This window comes from Pavona decussata, unplaced genomic scaffold, assembly GCF_977016875.1.
Source record: "Pavona decussata unplaced genomic scaffold, jaPavDecu1.1 SCAFFOLD_42, whole genome shotgun sequence".
Taxonomy (NCBI): Eukaryota; Metazoa; Cnidaria; class Anthozoa; order Scleractinia; family Agariciidae; genus Pavona; species Pavona decussata.
The window spans coordinates 1102941-1130371 of record NW_028145464.1 but is presented as its reverse complement, the minus strand read 5'-3'; the positions used below and the strand labels follow the sequence as shown (position 1 = coordinate 1130371).

Here is a 27431-nt window from a genome sequence, read left to right as displayed (position 1 = left end):
GCACAACATAGCTTTGACAGTAATCTTGAATGACCCCCCTTTTTTAATTAAGGAGCTGTTCCATTTTTGTTTCCTCCCCGCCCCCACCCCAGCCCGTCTGGATGTGCGCGCGTTTCTGTAACGCAATCTCATTGTTTAGTCACGGCGGAAGGTCAACGGAACATAAACGATTTCTTGACGAGAATCTCCAGTTCAAAGCAGGATTTAAATGGTTGTTGAAGGGATTTTTGGTCATTAAGGATAACAAAGAAATATTTGACACCTTGCACACGGCAGCTTATGGGGCGGATGGCAAGTTTTTCGGCCGATGGTTGTCCTGACGGACTTTGAAGAATTGAACTCAGTTTAACACCTGCGGTGTATTACAGTGATTTCGCACAATAAATCATCGAAAATGCAGCTGCATCCGACTGAAACTATAATTCGATATATTTTTAAATATCCAGTTCTCGATATTTCACGAGGTAAGTGGAATTTATCATTAGTTTCTTAGTAAGTCGTTATTTTCATGTTGTTATGCTAATTACGAAGGCGGTGTTTGTTGACTAAAGTACAGTTAAAACTTCTTCTTCTATAATTCTCTCTTTTTAACTGCCCAAAAATTTTATTGCATATTCTTACAGACGAGACATAGCTCTTTAACCAGGATGCTGTTTTAGGATGCCAACTGATGTATCTTTAGCGAAATTTTCCTTTAAAGTCGGCCATTTTTTTGGCACTTGAAGAGCATTAAACTTGGATTGCAGAGCAAGATAAACAAACTGAAGCGATCTGAATACCAACGTGGGCTAACTGCACATTTAGAAAGTTCAGTGACAGAAAATACAGCTCATAAGTAAAACACAGTTACAGTTTGTATCGAAGGGGCAGTGAAAAATTACCCTTGGCATGCGCCCGGGGGGTACCATTCGAGCAGAGGCCCTTTGATCTTCCTAAATAAGTCGAAGGGCCTCTGCTCGCAGAGTACCCGGGAGGGTGAACCTTTATATAAAAATTGACGGGGGTGATCGTAGCTTTCGGGGGTTAAAATTCGTGGTTTGGTACCTGTCAAAAGTATGGCGGTACCTTTTAGACAGTTTTAGGGTATTGAGCGAAAACATATAAGAGAAATATATTATAAATATCAGTCAAGTTTCACTTAGCGTATTCATTTTAGAATTGGTACCACTAAGTGGGAAAATTATACAGACCACGGCTACAAAACAAATTCTGGTACCTTTTAGTGGTACTTTTCAAAATTTATGACGATCAACTCGTCAATTTGATATAGGAGACCCCCTCCCCCTGGGGGCAAGTGGTCTGCGCAGACTGTAACGCAATCTCTGCCGTTAAACGTATTTTTAAATCGCGGCAAAATGCATATATCGTTCCTGGTTGATGTGATGATTTCTACAATGTACAGAAAGCTCGCTAAAAAGGTATGAATTACGTAGCACTTGTAGCTATTGTTTCATTTGTTCTAAAGTAAGATTCAACGCAAAACATTCTGGTCCGAATTCAAAACGTTGACTACGTAAACTGACCTTTGTGACCTTTATACGCTTTTGAACTCGGGTTCTAATAAAACTGCTACAATATTTTGTGCCTGCCCGAAATGATTAAAAACCATGGAAAGTATTATTATGAACGTGGGCCAAAACCTCTAGCAAGTACCAACAAACAATTGTTGTTTGAAACGTTTTCATGTAGTGTTTATCTGAGTTTTAGCAACGGTATGCCGTGACAGAAAAGCTCAAATTTCACTAAAATACTACTTGTAATTCGCGGCCTCAAAAATTTCCTTCTGTGTTGCCCATAGTTTTGAAAGCGGATTTTATAAGAAGAAATGATGTTCTTTCACGTGGTGTAAATCTTTATCCTCAACGCCATGTACCAATCGATGATTTTAGCCTCGCAAATTTGTCAATTTGGCAACACGAGAAATCGCTTAAAAAATTGTAAATATTGAAAAATCTCCTAAATATTTAATTTTCACTCCAGATGAGTAACATACCATCCATGATGTCCATAATTATGTACTTTATCAGACTGGATGTTTTTCGTTTGGAACAAAACTGGTTTGATTTTTGAAACAAGGTCTTCGCAACATGTGGTGTCATACACCGAAAACCCGGTTCAGGAGCGGTGAATCCAAGATCATAGCCTCACATAAAAAATAATTATCAGATCGAAGTAAAACATGTATTTCTTGCAATAGTTTACCGTGGGCTATGTTGTGAATTTTTTTTTAAGAATTTTGAATTTTTCACTATTGCACACCTCTGGTTGATATTTACAGACATCCGCTCTTAACTATTGTGAACCTAAGAAGACGGAATAAACTACATCATTTGAACATCAGCTTTGTGCGAGACACAACGGCCGACATGTAATCTATCCATGTGTTTCCAGATATTGAAGTTTATCCGCCTTATTTGATATTCACACTACCCGGCTGCCTGTTTACTTTTATATACTTGTCTTGTGGGGTAATTTATCTCGAATTTATTTGTTGCTGTAAATCGTTAAATTGATTAATCCAATAAATGTATTTTTTTTCTATTTTAAATTTATTACCAAGAGATAATCACCATATTTAACAATATTTAATTTCTCAATAGCAACAGCAAAACCCCCTTTAACAACATGAACAATATTACAGTAACAAGAATGTATGTTAAGTTGGGCATCACTTCTCTGAACGATTTCAAATAAACCGTTAAAATTAATAGAAACTGAACAATTAACCATTACTAAACACTAATTCGATGGCTTGGTTTTGTTTACTTTTGAATAACGACAACGGCAACATTAAACAACAGCAATGGTAATATTAAACAACAAACTTGCTGTGCAGGAAACTCGAATGAAACATACTTTAAAACTCTTTCACATCATTAAAAGGAAAAATATTCGGGCAAGTGACAAGGCTTGGCTCTTTTTCGCCCAGGAATAAGTCCTCGATGGATAATTCTTAATCCATGTTTTATAATTTCCCATATACCCCAAACTCAAAAAAACAAAAACTGTTCACAACATAAAATATACACAGAGATCTGAGTTCCACGCAATACTTAATCACCTTACTTCCAGAAAAGCAAGTCCCCAATTTCTCATCCGTTTATCAACTTGACACCTCATTATTAAGGGTAACTTTCATGCATTTGTGTTACTTTTAGAGATAAAACTATAAAGTGAAACCCTGTTATTATGGATGCCTTTGGGAACAAACGTTTTGATCTTCAGTGCATAATGACGAGTGTCCATATCAAGCAAGGTTCAACTAAATTTTTGTAACTGGAAGCTTCATGCTTTCCTCGCTTTTATTTTATTGCTATTGAAATGTGGTAAAATATTTTCTCAGCAGATTTTGCATTTATCAAGAAACGCTTAGCCAAGAAAAAAACAGGTCTGATAAAAAAATTGTGGTAGAGAAGTGATTTAAGCTAATCACTTGTCATATGATTTTCATAGTGTTCAAGAAGAAGCGTCTCGCCGCTAAGCTCCTCTTGACAAATCCAACAGATGTGTTTTTGACAATGATGCGACTGAAAGTTTTGCGAAACAGGGGTTTGTGTTGTTAGTACGTTATCTCTACTACAATTTGCAGCATCCTTGCGGGCATTTTTATGCCTCCTTAGACTTCTCAATTGGCCAGAACTCCTGCTGTACCGCTTCCATCTGGATGCTTTCTCTCCAGTATGGACTCTTTCATGTTTCCTTAAGTCTCCTGTTAAAGCAAAACACTTACCACACTGTTTGCATTTATAAGGCTTCACAATAGTATGGACCCTTTCATGTGTCCTCAAAACTTTTGCTTGACTAAAACACTTCCTACACTGTTTGCATTCATAAGGCTTCTCTCCAGTATGGACTCTTTCATGTCTCCTTAAGTTCCCTGCTTGGCTAAAACACTTGCCACACTGTTTGCATTCATAAGGCTTTTCTCCAATATGGACTCTTTCATGTAGCCTAAAAAGTTCCCCTAGACTAAAACGTTTGTTACACTGTTTGCATTGATAAGGCTTCTCTCCAGTGTGGACTCTTTCATGTCTCTTAAGGTGCCCTGCTTGACTAAAACACTTGCCGCACTGTTTGCATTTATAAGGCTTCTCTCCAGTATGGACTCTTTCATGTTTCCTTAGAGATCCTCCTTCACTAAAACACTTGCCACACTGTTTGCATTCATAAGGCTTCTCTCCAGTATGGACTCTTTCATGTGCCTCAAGGTACTGTGCACGACTAAAACAATTTCCACACTGTTTGCATTTATGTTTCCCTCCAAAATGGTTTCTGTTAAGTGTCCCTCGATTACCTGCTTGCATCTGATCCATGATCAACCTTGGCACATACACCCTTCTTAAGCTCTGAGATGAAAGAGAATAAAGAGATACTGTCAAACCCTGACAAGGACCTTAAATCAAGGACCTTACATTAAGTCACCACGATACACTGATCCATGTTTTACTGAAGAGCTGAAAAGATTTGCTGGGATACTGGAAAGTACTTTTAAGGGAGGATGCTAATAATCTCACACACTTTTAACACAATTTCCTCTATTACCTTAAAAATATTTTCAAGCTCTGCAATCTCATCCTATTAAATATTCCTCTTAAAAAAAAAATTACTTGCTCCAGTTTAACTTTTGTTTGGTCCAAATTTCAAACCATATATATATGAAGTCAAATCTATGTTACAAATACCGTAAATGATCTAATAGAAGCCCCCGGGGAGGGGGAGGGGGGTATTTAATAGGTAGGAGGCGTTAAAAAAGAGAGGCCTTTAATCAAATTTTAGTAACTGTGAAAAGCGCAACGAAAATAATATGCTTTCAGCGAAAATATCAAGATAGTTTATAAATAGCAGACTATCCCGACCATCCATTGGTACGCCTAGGCTGTCTTGAGATTCATATCGTTCTTTCAAAACTCAATATCGTAATACCCCAACACGCCTAAGTGTGAATATGCCTTGTTTCTTCAACTCATAAAATAATGTCACAGTCAAACCCCGTTATTAGGGACACCCGTTGGGACCAGACAAAGTGTCAGTATTACGAACTTTCCTTATTAAGCGGGTTAATTCGAAGGGAAATTCATGGGACGGAACCAAGAAAACTGTCCGTAATAACGAGTGTCCGTATTAAGGAACTGACCGTATCCCGGGGTTATACTGTATCATTTATGAGTGGCAGTTAGTCTTAAGAGTAACTGCGAGTGGAATTTCTTTTGTTTTGGGAAAAGAGCTTACACTTCTCTCTTTGTACAAAGACTCCTTCACTCTTACTTTCTGACCACCTGGAGCAGTTTTTAGTAACAAGGAATAAAAACCTGTATAGGACTTTAACCAAGCAAAAAAAAAAATCCATCACCAGAAACAGAGGAGAAAAATATTATGCAAGCTGAAAAAGTCCCAAACCCCCCTTAGGGGGAGGGGGAGGGGGAGGGAGACTCTCGTGACGATAGATTTTTCCTGCTCGAGCGTGCAGGAGGGACAAATTAGATTTTAATGGGGACTTGACAATGTATCGGGGGAAACGTAGCTTAAGAGCACTCGCTCACTTGCAAGGCAGAGCTCGTCACAACTCTTAGGTACAGGGATCTAGCCAACTGCAGACTTGCTTATAAGTCGAGCTTAGAGAGCGCGATGCGCGATCGTCAGAGCTCGAGCGAGCGAGCGAGAGCTCGACTTGTTTCCCTTGCTGGAAATCGAATCAAGTGACATCATTTTATCGCGAACTTTTCAGCGAAGTTGTCAAACTGTCAACTCAATACATTCTTGTCATTTCATTCATTTCAACACATATTTGGAAACGTCGACAATTGCATTGGAAAACTTTCTCAATGCGTTTCAAAACGTTGGGAATGTCTCCGAACGAAACCGAAATACGTTGAAAATCATTTAAAAACTGGGCCAACGCATTTGCAAAACATATTCAAACGTCGACAACGCATTTGAATATTTGAACATTTCTTTATTAGCCTCGCGAAACGACAGTATCGTACTACACACTGTTCATGCGAAGATTTTTTTTCCACAGAAATTATGTCGATTCGCTTCGCGAAGATTGTTAAAATGCTTTACTTTGAATGCACGAGTAATAATAATAATAATAATAATAATAATAATAATAATAATAATAATAATAATAATAATAATAATACCGGCTACTGCTAGCGCTGCTACTGCAATAATAAATTTTAAAATGAAAGCTCAACACAGCATGACATGCGCAGTGCTGTCTTGACGGAAAAAAATGGAAAACAACATAAAATGTATCGACTCTAATGGGTTTTCTATTATATACCGAACGAAAGTTGGCCGTTAACTCGTTTGGATAACAGCCGAATTGGGGATTCATCTTATACACCGAACGAAATTCGACCGTTAAATCAATTGGGAAAGCGGCCGAATTTGGGTTTCTTATTATATACGGAACAAAATTCGGCCGTTAACTCGTTTGGAAAAACGGCAAATCCGTATCGGTATATAACAACCGAACAAGTTAACGGCCGAAACATTCTTGCTATATACCGAACAAGGTTGAGGCTTATCTCGTTATTATGAAAATACGTATAATCAATGCGAGGAATTTAGAAGTTCTTGGTCGTAGACCGAAATAACAATCGCTATCGAAGAGTTAGTGTTGTATGTTCGAACAGCTTTGACATGTACTTTCATATAGCTTGTTCTGATTGGATAGTGTTATAGAAGGAAAATTCCTCCTGTAAATTTGGCGCCCTGCAAGTGATAAAAGTCGCTCGCGCCAGGTCCATTCAATGAGAAGCTAGCGAGCGACTTTGAGAAAGTCTAAGCCAACCGGAACTGTGTCGAACAGCAGAGAACAGACAATCTTCACTTCAGCATAGGATTATTAAGCATTCAGATGTTAACCAACATAACCATGCGCGCAAACTGGACGTTGTCTTGAATGCAATCACGATGTAACCGATTTACAATTGCAAGCCTTGTGCTTATATACTTATCCTTTACAAAAGGTCAAAGTACTTTCTTTTGTTTACAAGATTTGATGAGGCAATCTCACGAGCACGAAACAGAAAATGTTACTTAAGAATATATTACTTTCACGTGCGCTTAATTGTTGAAAGTTCCTTATTAGGAGAGTACTTTTCTGGACTACATCTATAACAAAGATTATTAAACTTTGATTGCGGAGAAAAAAAGGTACATCAAAAGAATTGCTGAGTCGTAAGATTACAGGACAAAGGTTAAGGACTCGTGTAATCGAATAAAGTACAATGTACCATTACACGTGTACAAGCCCTACATCCAATTAGAATAAATTGAAATAAGAGCTTTTGTTTGAAAACCCTATGCTGGTTTGAAATGAAATCAAATGATTATAAGCAAAAATTACATAAGATGAACAGCTAAATATGAAGCAGCAAAAGCAAAAACAAGTAAAATATCGAGCGATGAAACGCATATCAAATCGGTTGTTAATGCGACCGAGAATGTCCACTTCTCGTGTCCACATGCTAAGTTGATTAAATATTCCCTTCAAACATACAAGGTACTGTTACTACCTGATTATCTATTCTATTCCAATGCAAAGCTATTGAAATGCGCTTGCCAAACGTATTAAAGTGAAACGCGAAATCTATCATTACATTCGTCCTTCCTTAAATCGACGCGTCCTTGCCGAGCAAAATAAGTAACACTTAGTTATTCTCTTAAAGCGAACAAATGAAAGGCAATATTCTGATTTAGTAATAGTTAACTGTCAATACACTCAACTGTCTACATGCCAGTGTGCAATAATAGACTTCGAATAAGATGGTTAAATATATAATCTAATATAAGAACAAGTAAATAAAATGTCAGGCAACTAGTAAGTAAATGCAAATAAATATGTATGGCTTAATGCTAAACTTGGCTAAATATGGTTTGTTTTTAAGCGTGCTAAAAGCTCCAATAGTACAATTCGTTATTCAGTAACGAGAGCCTTAAAGCTATAGCAACTACAATAAGCTTTTGATTTTCTCTCCTAACACTCTCATATTAAAGGGGCAGGATGCTCATTGGAAATTTTCAATTAAAGCCCTAAAGGATACCAATCTGGGCGTGGCCTTAGCTTTTTTGACCCCTAAACGAGACCATTTTAAAACACAGACAAATATATATATTTTTTATATTTCTTCGCGAACAACCCTTTACGAGACCTTCCCGACTAAATATAATGGCGTTATGCCCAGAAGGCCCTAAGTGAGACCAAAAATCCGAAATATACACCCATAAGCGAGACGACGAGCATCCTCGCCCCTTTAATATGAGAGTCCCCCCCGCCCGAGCGCAAACCACCAGTAACTGTTCTTATGTAGTGCATCGATAACCCCTTAACTAGCAAATTTATTGGACTCTTTCTGGATGCAGATGAACAAGGGATTTAGTTGCCCTATATGAAGCTCTCCCTTGAGATAACATCTGCTCTTAAATACTGAGGATTCAAGTTTTTTTGTGACGTCATCGATTTCAACCGTTGTTGTTTTGCTAGCAAGCACATACAAACTTCATTCAATCGGTGGTCGGTTTATAGGTGTGTTTTAGAGCCATTTGCCATTGCAGAAGCTCCCAGACTGGCACAAAAATATCCCTGTATTAGTAGGCACCACCTATAGGAAAACCGAGTATCTCGAGATGCGCAGAACGAATGCGCAGTAATAAAAGTAGGCACCGTCCTTAAATCACTCTTAAGTCACGCGACTTTAATTGGTTCCTAAATTGGTTGCCTCTTTCGCAAGCTTTTCGACGATCTCTACGTCGTGCCAGTCCATTCTACGCCCATTTTGTTTAATTTCAAGACCAACCTGGTTGTAATGGCGTTCGAGTATTTGCAGACAAGTGAATCTACTATTATCAGGGCAAGGCGGAGCTGGAAAATTAAATCTTTTACTATAGTGGTTAAAAGGAACAAGGTTGTTACGCAACGAGCCCGAATGATCCGCGCATTTCTCCGACTTCCCGCTGCCTCGTGGGACAGGCAACAGCTGCCTCGGATGTGTTAACTAAAGGGTGGCTATGAAAAGCAGTTTGTGGCTCGGCCAGAGGTTACTTGATATGTTCTGGTCCAATGGTGTGGTTCGCTGGAAACCGTTTATTGTATTCCATTAGATTAGAGCATGTTTTTATATTCCAATCGTATCGATCTTTTTCAAAGTACCAGGCATAACTGAGAATAATGAGAACAGGTGAAACATAACAGGTGTATAACTTTTGGAAAGCTTCCTCAAAGTTACTTGTGTTAAATCTTTTCAGTATATACTCCCTACAGTTAGTGAACGTATCCCAGTAGATTTAGGCTGGAAAATAGATCATGAAGTCTGAAGCACAGGGGAATCCTAATGCACTTTCTATCGATGCTACCCACTGTTTAACCCACCAGATATCGTACGTGCAATCATAACCCAAGACTCATAATTTTAGTGCCGTTAAATATAGTTGACTTTGTCACTGGCGCAAAAGAATCCAGCATCACTTTCCATCCATACTATGATGGAATCGTTTGTGTACAAATCAATAAAGAATATACTAAAAAGCTGGCGATTATAGCCTGATCCTCTCCTACCAAGAGATTCACTTAAAACGTTCAAGTCTTTTGGAAGCGGCTCGTAGAACACCTCATATCTGCGATCGGGAAAATATTCCTGAACCTGTCGCGTTACATTTTCTGCAAATGTATAGTCCTGCTTTGATTTCTTTTCAAGTACTATAACGGTCTTTCCCAGAGAAGCAGGCCAAAACAGCACAGAGGTACGAAAAAATATACAGTAGAACCGTCTTCTAAGCTCTTTAACTCCAGCGGCTATTCTCACAAATACAGTTATGGTGTTAGTGCTTGCAGCTTGGCTTATGGAATCGCTGTTTGCAACAGACTCGTTTTTATTGGCCATTGCCCGGATAGCGCCGTTCGATGTTTTTCAAGAAACCAGCGAAAGAAACTCAGTGACTATCAAGATAAACGACAAGAAAAACTAAAAATTTCCAAAGGCTTCTTTTCTGGGACGGTAATGCTTGTCCCACGATTGCGTTTGTTGGCTTTTATCAGCGTTTCTGTAGTCCTGGACAAATGCGAAAAAGAGAAACGTAAATTTAAAAACAGAAGAGAAAAGAGACAGATACGGATAGAGAGACCGGCAGACAGAGAGACAAACACATAGATAGACGGACGGACAGACGACAGACAGATAGCCAAACAGACATATTTATTTACGCACGGAATTTCATCAGTTACAAACAAATGGTTTCCGTAAAAACAATTTTTACAACAACTGTCAAAATTCCCGCACGCCGATTAGCTCGTGGCTATGGTCCATTAGAGTAAAGACAACAAAATGACGCCAGATGTAACACACGCGCGCTTTTTAAACAGAAAATAAAGCCAATCCCGCTCGTAAGTTTCCATATTATTGTAAACAACAAATCGAAGGCTGTTTTTTATGGTCTATACTCCTATAGACCATAAATTAACGCCATACAATTCAAAACCTGGCAGTGAAACCACTCGTCTGAGGTTCGTGGTCCCCCTTGAGTTTTGAACATTTTTTGACGCCATTTTATTATCTATAAGAGTATATACCATAGAAACCTGCTGTCGTGTTGTTGTGTATCACACAAAATGACTAATAAGATCATTGACCTCCAAACGGTTTGAATTTTTTCCATTAATTGATATAATTCTCTGATATCACCATCATTCTCTAGAGTTTCTAATTGAATATACTACTATGCAAACAGTCGTCCACGGAAATGTACCAAAGAATCAACAAGTCACAACTCCTCAGTAAATAGCTGAACCAAATTATGTTTTTCTTTTCTTTCTATTGAAACCAAAACAGAAACACTGAAACAGAATTAACCTGAAGGAATACAAAAACTGCAAACTTCAAATGGCTAGTCAACGAGGCATTTTAGCCGTTTCCTTAATTAAAGATTAATTTCTCTTTCACCTCTTGATTTTCTCTTTTGCCATTTATTATTAAGATGACTTAAAACGCAACGTCCGAATTCAATTCTTGGAAAACATCTTCGCTAAAAATGGGCAATTTTTTTGGATTGTAATACTCCAAATGCGTTGTTTCTTCGTCACAGTCAAACTCCGTTATTAGAGACACCCGTGGGGACCAGAAAAAGTGTTAGTATTACAAAGTTTCCTTATTAAGCGGGTTAATTCGAAGGAAAATGTATGGGCGACACCAAAACAACTGTCCGTAAAGCGGGGTTTCACTGTATCATTTATGAGTGGCAGTTAGTTTTAAGAGCAACGTTACTGCGAGTGGAATTTCTTTTTCTGGGAAAAGACAACTGAACAGGCTACTTTCTACAACGCTAACAATTCTTTCTTTGTACAAAGACTCCTTCGCTCTTAATTTCTGACCACCTGGAGCAATTGTTAGCGGAGGTGATTAGCAAAGTACTATTCGCATCTGAGCAGCCGAAGAGAAACACAATGGCTTCCTGTTTCGCCACGGTCACTTAACAGGAAATTATTTCTATAAACGAGACAGCTATTACAAAAAATTCAAAAATGGCAACAGAGTTTAGTTTGACGGCTTAAGTGTTAGGTAAATTAATCTTTCCAACCTCGCATGACGAGGTTCACGAGGTGCTGAAATAGCGGACCCTACTGGTTTTTCCCACACTGAAGTTTTCATATGCAATTGTTGTTTGGTCAAAAACCGCAAATCTAAACAATGACCTTCCTTTCAAAAGAATGCTTTGAATTATGTTTCTAATAACATGGATGACAAATTACTTCCTTAATTTTGGCGCGAAATTCCAGCGTTAATTTATAATTTGACATGTAAAATTACAAAATTGCTATGGCAACGTTTCCTATATCTCAGTGCCGAGATGGCGTCCTGGTTTAAAGATGTTACTGATGAAGCAGTTACGGCATTAAAAGACGCTGCAGAAAACTGAAATACGCGAAAGACCACAATTAACTGGGTGAGGGTTTTTGAGAACTGGTGTGATGAAAATGGCCTTGAGAAAAACCCTGAGACGGTTCGTCCTGAGCAGTTGGATAAAGCACTGGAGCGTTTTTTTTTTTTTTTTTTTTGCCTGCGTGTTTAAACAAGACGGAACCGACTACGAACCTGGGTCCTTCAAAGTGATGCAAGCAGCACTTGACAGCCACTTGAAAGAGAAAGGTTATTCGTTGTCAATTATATTATAAAGGACAGAGAATTGTTCAATGCCCGAAAAATTCTTGAGGGAAAGGTGCGTAAGCTAAGAAATGAAGGTTAAGGAAAATTGCCAAATAAGTCAAGAAGCCTAACAAGAGAGGAAGAAGAAGCTTTTACGGGAAAGCGGACAGCTTGGGTCAGTTCATCTCCCAGGTCACTCCTTAATACAATGTACTGGCTCCTGTCACAGCTTCTTGGTCTTCGTGTCTGCCAAGAACATTACACAATGAATTTGGAGGATTTCACGCTGAATAAAAACGACAACGGCAACGAGTTTGTAACCTTCTTAGAAGGACCGAAAAAATACGAAAGTGATGTTTGCAAGTTCAGCCGGGGTCTGTGCTACCCAAAATGTTCGCAACTGGTGAATCACAATGTCCTGTCGCTCTTTTTAAGAGTTACCTGTCCAAGAGGCCCTAAGATGTAAAGTTATCTGGTCCTTTCTACTTAGCGTGCATCGACAACTCCACCAAGACAGACGAATGGTACATGTTACTGCTGGGCTTCGCGTTTTCCAGCTGGGTTCCCTGCGCAGACATTTAGTTTCGGGCATGCGCATAGGTGGCCTTTAATGTTTACATCGAGGGCCACCGAGTTTTTACCTCAATTTTAAGTTCACTAAGGTTTATTAGTTTTCATGGTTTGTACGGCAGTTAAGTTGACTTTTATTAAGGCCCATCGGTGTAACTGGAATTGCGAATTTGTCTTATCGTTTAAAAACCAAAACCAAAGAGATGGAGGCCATTCTTGTAGATTTTCAAGTGGGTCAACAACATATTTCTTTATTATGCGGTTACAAGCCACCATCAGTAAACAATAACACATTTACAGATGAGATGTATACTCTTCTTGACGCAGCGATCTCAAATCGGCCTAACATGATATGCTTGGGTGACTTGAACTGCGATATTCTACATCCGCTGGAAAACGGCAAAGAAGGGCGAGCATGGCTAGATATTTGCGACATCTACGATCTGCAAAATCTCATTACAGCACCGACTAGAATCTCTCGCACAAAGCAGTCATGCATAGATATAATAGCTACCAACGTGCCTGCATTTGAATTACAATCAGGAGTTTTGGAGCCAGGTCTTAGCGATCACAAATTAGTCTATACGATTCTAAATGGAAAAGCGTTGAAGCCGACGACCATTTTCACAAAGGCAAGGTGTTTTAAAAGCTTTAATGAAGAGGCTTTTAACAAGGATCTGGAGTGTGTTCCTTTCAACGTTGCTTAAGTTTTTGACGATGTCGATGACATTTGCTGGGCATGGGAAAAAATGTATACTAATGTCTTGGATGATCACGCTCCTATAAAATCTAAGAGGTGTAGAAATGCTGCCGGTAAATCGAAATTTATAACTCCTGAGATAAAGAAAGCTATGTGTAAAAGGAATGCTCTTAAACGCAAATTTAATACGACAAGGTCGGCAGACGATTGGGAGGCTTACAGGTCTCAAAGAAACTATGTTGTTGCTTTGCGACGTAAATCCATCATATGTCATTTTGATCAGTTATGCAATTCGCGCGCAGGAAACCCAAGGGAGTTCTGGAAGTCTTTGCGGCCGTTAATGCATACCAGAAAGCGTGTGCCAGACGATTTTATTGTTCTCAATGAAAAGGAAAAAGTCATCAGGGAGCAAAGCCAAGTAGCGGAAACTTTTAACGAGTATTTTACAAATATTACAAAAGATATGATTGTCCATAAGCACACTCCTTTCAGAGACCAAGCACATATAAACAGAATTCCTAAGGGTGAGTCAGCGACCGGCGAACACTTTTGGATTGCAACTGACTAACCAACATGTCGTGAAAGCGGTACTTGACAACATGAAACCTAATAAAGCACAGGGATATGATCTTATTCCTCCGAGGGCTGTTAAAGCTTCATCCGGTTCCATAGCAAAGCCTTTAAGCGATCTAGTAAATACCATCATAGCTAAATCACAGGTTCCAGATACTTGGAAACATGGTCAAATAACACCGCATCACAAAAAGGAAAGTGTCCTAAACAAAAAGAACTTCAGACCGGTCACCGTACTACCTGCCTTTGCCAAGGTGTTCGAAAAAATCATTCACATGCAGATGACGGAGCATTTCGAATTGATCTTTCACGATTACATGTTTGCATATAGAAAATTTCATTGCTGCCCGGCGGCACTTTTAACTTTAACGGAAGACTGGAGAGCGGAACTTGACAACCGCAAGGTCATCGGAGCGGTAGCGAATGATCTCAGCAAGGCTTTTGACTGCCTTCCGCACGAGCTGCTTCTCGAAAAGTTAAAGTTCTATGGTGTGAATGACGATTCAGTGGCACTCTTACGAAATTACTTATCATGCCGATATCAACGAGTTAAGTTGGGCCATACTTTCTCCACCTGGATGGGTGTGTCAGCAGGAGTGCCACAGGGGTCCTTACTTGGACCACTATTGTTTAACATTTTCATGAACGATCTTGCATTTGCTATTAGAGATTGTAGGCTGATAAGCTACGCAGATGATACTAAACTCCATCTATCGCACAAGGATCCCCAAGCTGTGGAAGACGGTTTAAATCTAGATCTGATTAACACTACACAGTGGTTTCAACAAAATGACATGATAGCAAATCCGGATAAATATCAGGCTCTGGTGCTGGGAAACACGGGTTACGGTTTCGATATAAAATGCGAAGAAAAGCCCATACCTGTTTCCAGTGAGATACAGCTACTAGGCGTAACATTAGATAATAAGCTGAAATTCGATTCTCATGTCGCATCTATCTGCCGAAAGGTCGGAGGACAAGTTAATGCCTTAAATAGGCTTAAGAGTGTTCTACCTTGCAAAACCAAGGAAGCACTGTATCGTGCCTTTATTTTACCGCATTTCGATTATTGTAGCCATATATGGCACCATTGTGGAGCCAGGAACACCAAGAAATTGGATAGAGTAAACGAACGGGCACTTAGACTTGTATATAAGGATAAGAATAACGCTTACGATAGATTGCTAAGTTGGATTGGTTTGCATAGCACACTAGAGGGACGTCGTATCCAGGACATGTTGATCACAATAAATAGCTGCTTCCAGGAGAGGGCACCGACCCCCATTGCAAACTTATTTAAAATAAAGGACACAAAATATAACTTACGGGGCACAAACATGCTCTCATTGCCCAAAGTAAGAAGCACCAAGCATGGTCTTAGGTCTTTTCGGTATTTCGCTGCAAAGACATGGAATGCGCTGCCGGACTCGATTCGCGCCATGGCCGGCACAAAGGAATTTTTGGGAAGTATTCGTCATGCAGCATCTTAAAATTGTTATTATCGTGGTTGGCTTTTGAATTTTTAAATTTTAATTTGTACTCACACATGTATTGATACATGAATTATTGGATTTCCTGGATATTTTAGATTTAGATTTTTAAATTTTTAGATTTTAGGTTGTTAGCTAATTTTTATCTTTCTTTTGTTTTGTAATTTTATCTGTTTGTTTGTGGGCTTCCTGTAAAGTAGCTTTTAGCTAAGTGGAGTGCCACGTAAAATAAAGTTCTTATCTTATCTTATCTCACGGTGCCTCGTGTCGAAATAAACGTTGAAATTTACGGCTGGTTTACATTCGCATCTACAGTAAAAACTCGACCTCAAGCATGGTTTGTCGATGGATTTGTGGTTTACAAGGATAAATACGGTTTACTTGGTTTACCTATTGCAACTTTCACGAATAATTACGGGCATGGGAAGCGAAAACATGGAATCTACAATGGCTTATGGTGAAGAAGGAATTTTCAAAGGTTATCGTTCGCGTTCGCCTTCAATCGACACGGCTTCGTTTCGTGCCATTTCACCGCTTAACACTCCAGTGACGGATGCAGCGTCAGAAATACGGCTTCATGATTCAGTTAAGGTTCAAGGTTCACTGAATATGGAGGAGAAATCGACGGACAATGGTGCCGCGGAGTTAGAATCGGGCGGAAGGAAGAAAATTACAACGGATAAAGATAAACAGTACGAGATACAAAGGTTAAAAGAGCGTAGAACTGCGGTTCTTCGCCACGTGACTAGGCAGAGAAACAAAATGAAGCCTCTTCTCGTTGATCTCAACAATTATGAGTTTGTGTCATCTGAAATGGAAGGTTTAAACAATTTACTTGTCGAGCTACAAGTTGCTCAGGATATTTTCCTCGATGTGTTAGAGAATGAATCAGATATTGCCACTGCTAATTCATGGTACGAAGTTCAGGATAGAGATGTGTTTAAGTTTAAACAGTCTGTCTGTGAATATTTGTCTAAGGCAAAACAGCTTCAGTCAGCTGAATTAAATTCTGCTGCTTCTAACAAGTCTCATCGCTCTAGAAAGTCTAATCACTCTGGACGTTCTAATCTGTCTTCACTTTCCTCTAATGCGAAATTGATAAAAGCCAAGACTAGGGTTGCAGCCCTAGAAGTTGAGGCAGCTTTTCTGAAGGAAAAACAGGCACTGAAAATGGCCGAGGAACAATTGGAGCTTAGGAAAAGTCTAGCTAAGGCAAAGGAAGAAGAAAGGATTTATGAACAAATGAACAGTGAAGAGTGGGTTTCCACACCTATATGTTTACAGTCACAAAAGTTTCCAATATTCCCAGTGTGCAGTCTACTCCCAGCCAACGGTACGAAGGATACAAACATTACCTCCCTGTCAACACCAGGGTCGGTTTTAACGATGACAACGGCAGCAATGGTGACTAGTTCATGCCCATCAAATGCCATTTCAGTTTTAGAACCTGCTTCAAAGTCTCTTCCAGCACATTCTTCTGGCAATCATGTCTCAGCGCACCAGTACCCCACCCAAGCAAATCGTCTTAGTGGATATACTACAGAGCAAACAGGCCCCATTTACACAAGCCCAATGACAGCATGCAGATCAAGAAATTCAGGCTTTGACTTTGAAACCTATGTAGACATTGTGACTCCTGGGTGTGTAGTGAATCTACTGAAATTCCCACACGTTTACAACTTTCATCAACTCAACCCCATTTCGTAGACGGGCGTGCAGTTGTGTATTCTATCAGAGATCAATCACAGGCGATCCCACAGACACCCCAACGTGTTTATAGCCTTCAAAGTTGCTCAACAAGTTTGTCTGTTAATCCCTTGGCAGTCCAGGACAATACCTTTCAAGATATTGTAGATATTTAAAGAAAGCAGACGGAATTGTCTCGAATTATGGTTTCCCAGCAAGCAAGGAGCCTTCTTCCATCAACTGAGCCTCCAATGTTTTACGGTGACGCTATGGAATTTCCCGCATTTATGACTGCCTTGGAGTCTTTGATTGAATCAAAAGTTGAAGATTCCTGAGAAAGGCTGTATTTTCTGGGTCAGTACACTTCTGGTAAAGCTAAAGAAGTCATTAATGGTTGTCTTCAGAGAAAATCAGAAGGATCCTACAAAGAAGCCAAGGGACTGCTAAAGTGACAGTTTGGAGATTTATTCATTGCAAATGCCCACATCACCAAACTGTCTTAATGGCAACCAAGCAGAGCAAACGATGGCTTAGCTCTCCAAAATTTCTCTATTGCTCTGGACCAAGCAGAGTCTGCTATGAAAGGCATGTCTCACAGGGACGCTTTAAACACAGCTCACGTACTGCGACAGCTTTGGGAAAAGTTACCTAGGCATCTACGAAGCAAATGGACTGAAAGGAACAATAAGACCAAGGTTGAAAAAGGAAGGATAGCTGACTTTGAGGAGTTCTCACAATTTGTCCGCAAACAAGCTGAGCTTGCCACAGATCCTGTATTCTCAGAAGAAAATGTTACCAAATCCCAGCATGATGAGAAAGACAAAGGCACTCATGTCAAATTCAGACGAAGGCCACGTAGCAGAGGAAAAGGAACAAGCCTTGTCACGGGATTAAAGCAGGAAGGTAGGAAGGAGCAGTCCCCGTCGTGTTCCTTATGCAAAAGGCGTCACAACCTAAAGGATTGCGAACAGTTTTTAAAGAAAACTCTAACTGAGCGACGGGAGTTTGTAGTGGAGAAGAAACTGTGCTTTGGTTGCTTTAGTGATCAGCACATTGCCAAAAACTGCAAGGAGCGGCAGACATGTAAGACTTGCAAAAGGCCACGCCCCATATCGCTACACGACTATGATTGGGCGAAGAAGATCAGTAACGACAGTGATAATCAATCTGGAGCTGAACCTCGGGTTAGCAGCAACCGCACTGCCATCTGTAACGTCACGGAAGCTGCAGATGTATCTATCAACATGGGTATATTACCAGTTCACTTGTTTCACAAGAGTGATACAGCAAAGAAGATAAAGGTTTATGCACTGCTAGACAACGCCAGTGGTGGGACGTTTGTGAGTGAGAAGTCAATGAGAGCGCTTGGCATTGAGGGAAATGACACTGACCTTATCCTTACTACGATTCATGGAACGAGCAGTGTTACCACAAAGGCCATTGAAGGATTGGTGGTGGCCAACATTAAAGAAGAGAACGTGATCTTGGACCTACCTAGAACGTTTACGCGGCATGTGATTCCAGCAGACCGCAATGAAATACCTCGACCTGACGCAATCTGCAAGATGTCTCATTTGAAGAAAATCAGTGCAGAGATACCCCCCTACATAGCAGACATCGAAGTGGGTCTGCTTATTTGATTGAATTGCCCAAGCGCCCTACGTCCAAGAGAAATCGTTTACGGCAAAGATTCAGACCCGTATGCGGTTCGGTCACTCCTCGGATGGTACATCAACGGGCCCCTCTGTAATCCACAGCTGAGTAGCCAGATTACATACAACCGAATTAATCTTAGCCCTAAAGATACTCTAATTACCCCTCGGGGATATGTAGTCACACAGAGAAAGGTGAAGGAGCGGATAACTCCACAAGCAGTTAGTCAGATGTTTGACTTGGACTTCTCTGAACCAGAAAAGGGGACAGCAATGTCACGTGAAGACATCAAGTTCTGCGAAACGGTGGATAGTGGCATCGTTCATCTTGATGACCTGCATCATGAGATGCCCCTCCCATTTAAGCATCAAAACATTCAGCTCCCTAACAACTATGCACAAGCAGAGAAGCGTCTTACTGGCCTAAAAAAGCGTCTGAAGGCCGATGACAGATATTGTGTTGATTACTGCAGTTTTATGGATGATATCATCTCCAAAGGATATGCTCGCAAGGTGGATGACGAGTTCAAAGTTGAAGTTGGAAGAACCTGGTACCTTCCTCATCATGGGATCTATCATCCACAGAAGTCAAAAGTGCGAGTGGTGTTCGATTGTTCGGCCACATTTGAAGGACGCTCCTTGAATGACAAACTTCTCCAAGGACCAGATCTTACAAGTAACCTCCTTGGCGTCCTAACCAGATTTCACAAGAAGAAGTATGCCTTTATGGCGGACATCGAGAAGATATTCTTTCAAGTGAGAGTTAGAAAGGAAGATCAAAGTCTCTTCAGATTTTTGCGGTGGCCAAATGGAGACTTGGAGCAGGAAGCTGAAGAGTATTGTGTGATTGTGCACCTTTTCGGTGCAGAATCATCGCCCGCATGTGCCAACTATGCACTTCAGCGTACAGCAGACGAAAACGAAGACAACTATGGAACTGAGGTAGCCAACACCCTTAGAAGGAACTTCTATGAAGATGATGTTCTAAAATCTGCAAGCACCGAAGACAAAACCATTGATCTAGCGAAGGACGTCAAGGCAGTTTGCAGGAATGGGGGATTTAACTTGACTAAGTTTGTGGGCAACACTGAACGCATCATTAACTCAATTCCTGAAGAGCACAGAGCAGAGAATGTGAAGAGCCTTGCACTTGGCCAAGATAAGTTGCCCATTGAAAGAGCACTAGGAGTCATTTGGTGCATCGAATCAGACACGTTCAACTTCAGGATTGAACTTAAGGATAAGTCTTGTACACGTAGAGGCATCCTTTCGACGATTAGTTCTATCTACGACCCCTTAGGTTTCATTGCTCCGGTAGTACTTGTTGGAAAGAAGATATTAAAAGACATCTGTCAGTCTAACATGCTGGGATGAACCCGTTGACGATGTAACCAAAAGCAGCTGGGAAAAATGGCGGAATGAACTTTGCTTACTTGAAGGTTTAAAAGTGCCAAGAAGTTTCAAACCCGCAGAATTCGGAAAGATTGTGTCGGCACAGCTCCACTGTATGTCCGATGCTTCGACGTGTGGGTATGGACAGTGCTCATATTTAAGACTCGAAGACGAGAGCGGGAAAGTACATGTGTCGTTTCTTATGGGAAAGGTCCGCGTAACAGCGAAGAAGACAGTCAGTATCCCGAGATTGGAATTGGCCGCTGCCACAACTTCTGTCAATATTGGTGACAAGTTGAAGGATGAATTGGAGTATGAGGACATAAAGGACTACTACTGGACGAACAGTAAAGTCGTTTTAGGCTTTATAAGTAATGAATCTCGTCGTTTTTATACCTACGTAGCTAACAGAGTTCAGCTTATCCACGAGCACACTACTCCTTCACAATGGCACTATGTGGAAACTGCATGGAAGGTATGTCTCCAAAGGACTTTGTTGAGAAAGCGGCATGGATCACGGGTCCTGACTTCCTGAAAGAACCTGTAAAGAGCTGGCTGAAGGAAGAAACGTATGAAAACCACGTGGATCCAGATTCCTCGGAAGTTAAAAATGTCAAGGTTAACATTAGCACAGTGAAAGAGAGCAGTGACATTGTCAAGAGACTTCGACGATTCTCCAGTTGGTTTAAAGCAAAGATGGCTGTAGCGCTTTGCCTGAAATACAAGAGACATCTCAGAGACAGAGTCCTGGCCAAGAGAAAAGTGTCCAGCAGTTTGGCGTCTGATGAAGGACCTGCTGGACGTAAGGATGTCAATTCTACACGAGTCAATGTAGCTGACTTAGAAGAAGCAGAAATGGAGATCATAAAGCATGTACAAAGAAATGAGTTCCCGTCAGAAATTAAAAGTCTCCAAGACGTTCAAGAGAAAGTCGTTTATGGTAGTCGTGAGTCAGACAAAGAAAAGAAAGCCTTGTTTAAGAAGACAAGTTCCCTCCGCATGTTGGATCCAGTTCCAGACAGTGATGTTGTTATGAGAGTTGGTGGAAGAATACAGAAGGTCAATCTGCCTCCCACTCTAAAGAACCCTGTGATCCTACCAAAGTCAAGCCACGTTAGTTCACTGATGATCAGCCATGTTCATGAAAGAGAACATCGTAGCGGAAGAGGGATAACTTTGAACGAGCTTCGTTCCTGTGGCTATTGAATTGTTAGCGGAAATGCGATGGTCAGGCAGTTTATTTCTAAATGTGTAACATGTCGTCACCTTCGAGGGAGCCAAGGAGAACAGAAAATGGCAGATTTGCCAAAGTCGCGCGTAGAGCCAACGCCACCCTTTACCTATTGTGGCGTCGACTACTTTGGCCCTTGGCACGTCCAACGAAGAAGATCTGTCCTGAAGAGATACGGAGCCTTGTTTACTTGCTTAGCAAGTAGAGCAGTACACATAGAGGTGGCGGATTCTTTGGAAACGGATTCGTTTATAAATGCACTCAGACGTCTCATCTGTAGACGGGGATCGGTCAGGGAAATCCGCTGCTATAGAGGAACGAATTTCATTGGTGCAGAAGCATAACTCAAGAAAGCTATTTAAGAAATGGATGACCAGGAGATCAAAGCAGAACTCCTTAAGGAAAGCATCGATTGGATTAAGAACCCTGCATCTGCTAGCAATTTTGGTGGTGTCTGGGAAAGACAAATCAGGTCAATCAGAAATGTCATGAATGGTCTCATCAGAGAACATGGTAGTCGTCTGGACGAAGACTCGTTGAGGACTTTCCTTTGCGAAGCCGAATTCACGATCAACAACAGACCTCTGACAGTAGAGACCCTCAGCGACCCACATTCTGCACCACCATTATCACCAAGCATGCTGCTTACAGGAAAGACAAGACTTGTGCTGCCCCCGCCTGGAGAATTCAAGAGAGAAGACCTATACTACAGAAAGATGTGGCGGCGCACACAGCATATGGCTCAAGAATTCTGGTCAAGATGGTATAAAGAATATATGCAGTAGTTACAAGCAAGAAACAAGTGGATTCAGCCACGAAGAAATTTTCAGGTTGGAGATGTTGTGTTGTTGAAAGAAAACCAGTCTCCTAGAAACAGATGGCCCATGGCTAAAGTGGTGGAAACTCACCCCGGTGATCAGGGTCAAGTACGATCGGTGACAGTGTTGACAAGTAATGGATCCAGACTGGAAAGACCTATTAACAAACTTGTGCTGCTCGTAGAAGCGTAAGAGACCGGGATTCCCCGACGAGGAGCCTGAGGATCCAGAACTTTGTTAAGAAAGAGATTTTTAGTGAAAGAAACTTTAAGTGTTTTCACTAAGCATGGAACATTGACATAGTGTTTGCTAAAGATTAGTTCCTTTTTATAGAAAATGTTGGACATTTTGGGGAGCCATGTTACTGCTGGGCTTCGCGTTTTCCAGCTGGGTTCCCTGCGCAGACATTTAGTTTCGGGCATGCGCATAGGTGGCCTTTAATGTTTACCACGAGGGCCACCGAGTTTTTACCTCAATTTTAAGTTCACCAAGGTTTATTAGTTTTCATGGTTTGTACGGCAGTAAAGTTGACTTTTATTAAGGCCCATCGGTGTAACTGGAATTGCGACTTTGTCTCACGGTGCCTCGTGTCGAAATAAACGTTAAAATTTACGGCTGGTTTACATTCGCATCTACAGTACAAGAAAAGCCAAATAGGTGAAAACACCATCAGCAAAATTATGAAAAGCATAAAAGAAAGCTCACAAGAAATGTGCCCTGACAAAAGATTATCCAACCACTCAGTACGGAAAACGGTGGTCATGAAGTTAAAAGCCAAGGAAGTTCTAAAATCAGAAATAATAACAATAACCGCCCATCGGAAAGAAAAAAAAAAAGCGTTGAAGCATACGATTCTGGGAACGAAGACGATCAGCGAAAACTATCAAACATGGTTGATGGCAAAGAAATCGAGTTTAACCAGACAACCAGTCGAGTTCCCTTTCAGCCCTCTTATTCAGTCTACTGCAGCAGTGAGCAGTGGCCATGTCTATAATTTCCATGACTGCAATGTGGTAATCAACTAAGGGCAGGCTAATGCTTCACCTTCACTGCCATGCTGTATAACGAGCCGTGGTGTTGTCCGAAACCATGTGCCTTACCAGCTATTAAATTCTTAACTTTGTATATTTTCGCTTGAATTTAATCTAGGCCAGGTTGCTTTGGCCATATAATAAACCTTTAAGCGACAATTTATACTTCAAAACATCTTAACATGAAGTCAAATACAGAAATGGCCTCCTGAACAATTTTGAGCCCATTTTGCATGGGCTCTGTTTTCAGTTCAGTCATGACTATAGCCAATCATGTAAGGAAGACTTGACAGTTGCCTCAACTTTGAAACATTTTGTAAACAGCAAGGAGGATTTGAAAGTCAGAACCCCAGGACTGTGAGCCTAATTTGTCACCAATGATATCAAAAGGGAATCACATGGCATATTCGTGAAATTAGGAAATAACTTCACTTGCGTTTTCTCAAAATTCTAGTAATTTCTCGACTTTATTTCAATGGCGTGACAGTAAACATTGAGTTAAAACCGGCAATTCAACCAGTGCCGCTCATTATAAATTTCCCTAAAACTTAAAAAATCTCCATATTTCCACTTACTGCCCGAAGAACCACGCAACTTACACGTAAAATATCGGTACCAAATGTCCTTTTTCGTACTCTCAGAGGGTAGGAATTGTTTTCTTCAACATCAGTTGAAAAAAAAGGTAAGGTCAGTGTCTTTCACGAAATTGTCTCCTTGCTGAGTTTAATTAGCCACTTGGGTCGCTGATACATAGAGGTATTTGGAGTCCTTTAAACAAAGAAGGCAACTTGAATACGACAAAATTTCAGTACGGAAAATATGTATATCCACACTAAACGTTTGATCTTTCATTAAGTCTCAACGGAAAGAAACTCCTTAGATTTTAATTTAGTTTAACTGATGAAGTATTCAGTGAAGCTATCAGAATTACCTGTTACGACTGGCTGACAATCGGCCAAGAACATCAATAAAGAGCCGATCAAAACAAAAGCGACCTTGTAGAATACTTCTTGCCATTGGAAACAAGAGATCAATATGATTGTACTGACGAACTTCATTCGAGTTTAAACATTCACAGCAGCGCATAGGTTCTGCTTTTCATTGGCAAAGTGATTTGCAGTGTAGATAAGAGGCTAGTCTCTAAAGAAACTGTGGCATTGCGTCGGTGTTAGAGTAGAGACGAAATTTTGGTTTTAATCGGCAACATAGCTTAGTCAACTTAATGAGTAATTTGGTCACCGAGAGATTTCAAAGCTGAGGTTTCGAGTGTTAGCCCTCCGTCAGAGCGGATCACAATTTGCATTGTATCGAGTTGTTATGATGTTGGCAGTGTAATTAAGAAAGTAAAAGCAAATGATAGGCTCATATTTGGTTTAAATTGAGGCAAGAACTAAAAGGTTATTTCTCAACTCTTCCATTTTGCAACCGCTAAAATTGATGGTAGTGAAAATGATGTTTTAATGCACAATTTGATGATATGGTGAATAGAAAAACAGACAATAAAATTTACGTTATTATGTTTTGTGATTCTAAGTACATTGAACGATGTGAAGACGTTGTTTTTTAATTAGACACTTTTGAATATGGCTGTGGCAAACACTGCATTCTAAATAAAAGATGGCTACCGATTTGTAGCTGATAATAGTGGAGAGATAACCCCATTTAATTGGTTCAAATATGTGTGGGTTATTCCAGTAAGACCAAACAAGGCATTTCAATAAATAATGATTATAAACAATAGAAAAAAATAGCAAACGAAAACCCAATATGTTGAGGGTAGAACAAGGCTCTGAATTCAACAACAAGATTTCAAAGAATGGTTAAAACATAATAATACAGAAATGTGCAGTACTTTCAATGAAGAAAGAGCAATTGCAATTGAGTGGTTTAACCCAACATTGAACACCAAAATGTGGAAGCAATTTATTGTTAAAGGCAATACAATGTTTTTAGAAATGTTGCCTAAATTAGTAAAAATACTACAATAGTTCAAAACATTCAAGCACCAAAATGACATCATTAAAGCTAGTAAAAAGAAGAAAGAAGGTATTTTTTTTTATTTCAATTTATACGGTGATATAGGGTAATCACCATTTAAACCAAAGTCCAAAGGTTAAAATTGAGAAATCTTAAAAAACAAAGTGGACAAAGGAGGTGTTTAATGTTGATAAAATTCAATTCACGAATCCAATACCTTAAGAATTAAAGAATCTCAATGATGAACAAATTAAAGGTGGTTTTTATGAAGCTGGATTATTGGAAGCGAAACAAGATGTCTTCCTTATCAAAAAAAAAAATAACCAGAAAATATATGAACAAGAAACAAGGATTAGTCATATGGAACGGATACAGACCTTCCGATTACTAGTTCGGATGCTAGTTTCACAAAACAAACATCATGCATGCTGCTAGGATTGGAATGTCAATGTGTGGCATAAAAGCAATGGGAATAATGTGATGGAATCTTTTTTTAGTTTTTAATTATATTATTAAAATATTTTCTTTAAAAAAAGAACGCGAACGGTTTTTTTAATAATAATCATTGGTTATGCTATTAATTTAACCACGAATTAACTTAAAGAAAAAATGTTAATACAATACGAACAAATAGAAAATCAAACAAGAGCTCATTTCATATAAACGTCAACAAGATGAAAAAGAAATCATTGACACATATTTTTATTGTTATATTTGTGATCTGAAAATGGACAATGCTTCTAAAACAAATACTTTTGAGAACAAAAGAGGAGAAAAAATTGCTTTAAAAGGCTATTCTTAGTTTGTTTTTCGAGTTGTTTTGGAAAACAATTTACCAAAAATATTCTTGATTTTATCAAAAACGATAAAATTCCACGTGAAGACAAGCTTCAAATGATAAGATCACTAGTATTTTCGGATTGGATTGATATTAAGCGTTTGAAAAAAGATCTTCAATGGTACTTGGATGAAAAACCTGATGAAAATAAAATCGAGAGAAATGAGACAGGTTTAAAGAAAAAGTAAGTTAACAAAAATATGAAAAAAAGTTCAATTACATCAAATAAGAACCTAGACGAAAGACAAAAAATCAAAAAGGACCTAGACCAAGGACAGAAAATCAAAAAGCCGAATTAATGAAACAGTGTATCGGTGATGATTTGATAGTCGATGAATTCAAGACGCTTATTCTTTCTTAAAATCTTTTGAAAACAATTAAAGAGCTTGATAAAGAAAATGAAAGGCCGATGCCAATTCCTTGTTAAATTAAAAAAAGATCTGCGAACAACCTCCAATACTTAATTTGTAAAGAAAGACCTTTGAAATGTTATTGTGAATCATTTCAAATATAAGTGGGATACAATAAATATCCTCTTCTTTGATTCAATAATTCAAAATTACCAATTTAATCCAAATAAAAAAAAACAAATTGGATGAAATGAAATGTTTTAAATTGTTGAATCTCTAGTTTTACATTTCAAATACCACATCGATAGAAAATAACAATTAAAAAGCCATATTTCAACAGTAAACCATAAACTATTATAAATAATGATCCAATAAAAGAACAACTCAAAATGAGTCAACAACACGGACAATAACCGCTTTCTGTGGTGTCATTTAGGTCATTCAAATCCACAAGAAAAAAATCCGTTTAGAATAAAAAAGTGACTAGACATTTACAGAAAAAACTAACCATGAAAATATCAGCTTTCCAGTTCAGATTAAAGACATTAATAAAATTGAAAAGAAAAACTCCTTAAATATCTGTGTTTTTGGATATGACAACAAACAACCTTATCCATTGTGTGTATTCAAATAAAAATCCGATGATTAAATGGAATTGTTACTAATAACTAAACATAAAAAAGTCAATCAAGGATTTCAACTGATTCATATTCAGTCAAACGAAGCACAAAGGAAGAAAACACTTTTGCATGTATTGTCTGCAGCTTATTAGCAGTGAAGATGTTTTGAATGAACACAACGACATAGGTATTTCAATCAATAGGAAACAAGCCATCAAAATGCCTTCAAAAGATGAAAAAGTGAGTTTCAAAAACATTCACAAGCAATTTCAAGCTCCATGCGTTATTTATGTAGATTTTGAAGCATTAACAGAAAAAAATCTATAGTTGTCAACCAAATTCAAACCAATCATTTAC

General features: G+C 39.3%; 3 protein-coding genes and 1 pseudogene across 4 annotated transcripts in view; 2 read left to right on the top strand and 2 right to left on the bottom strand.

Moving 5' to 3' along the window:
- Positions 1–2567: 2567 nt before the first annotated feature.
- LOC146482872 (uncharacterized) overlaps positions 2568–27431 on the bottom strand; it is a 29013-nt gene continuing 4149 nt past the window's right edge. For both annotated transcript variants that reach the window (XM_085106646.1, XM_085106647.1), the window contains one exon: positions 2568–4346. In XM_085106646.1, coding sequence (XP_084962772.1) covers positions 3426–4313 — 888 coding nt within the window. In that variant the 5' untranslated portion in view covers positions 4314–4346 and the 3' untranslated portion in view covers positions 2568–3425. The remainder of the gene's footprint in view (positions 4347–27431) is intronic.
- Positions 7786–10169, bottom strand: LOC146482875 (uncharacterized; annotated as a pseudogene).
- On the top strand, positions 17753–18805 carry LOC146482874 (uncharacterized). Its single transcript, XM_085106698.1, has one exon. It carries the CDS (start codon positions 17753–17755, stop codon positions 18803–18805), a length of 1053 nt encoding a protein of 350 aa, XP_084962824.1.
- Positions 19049–20191, top strand: LOC146482873 (uncharacterized). Its single transcript, XM_085106697.1, has one exon. It carries the CDS (start codon positions 19049–19051, stop codon positions 20189–20191), a length of 1143 nt encoding a protein of 380 aa, XP_084962823.1.

What these genes read in the sequence shown, in the direction of transcription:
- LOC146482874 (XM_085106698.1), top strand. Translation starts at nt 17,753, where the DNA reads ATGTCTCACAGGGACGCTTTAAACACAGCTCACGTACTGCGACAGCTT.
- LOC146482873 (XM_085106697.1), top strand. Translation starts at nt 19,049, where the DNA reads ATGTTTGACTTGGACTTCTCTGAACCAGAAAAGGGGACAGCAATGTCA.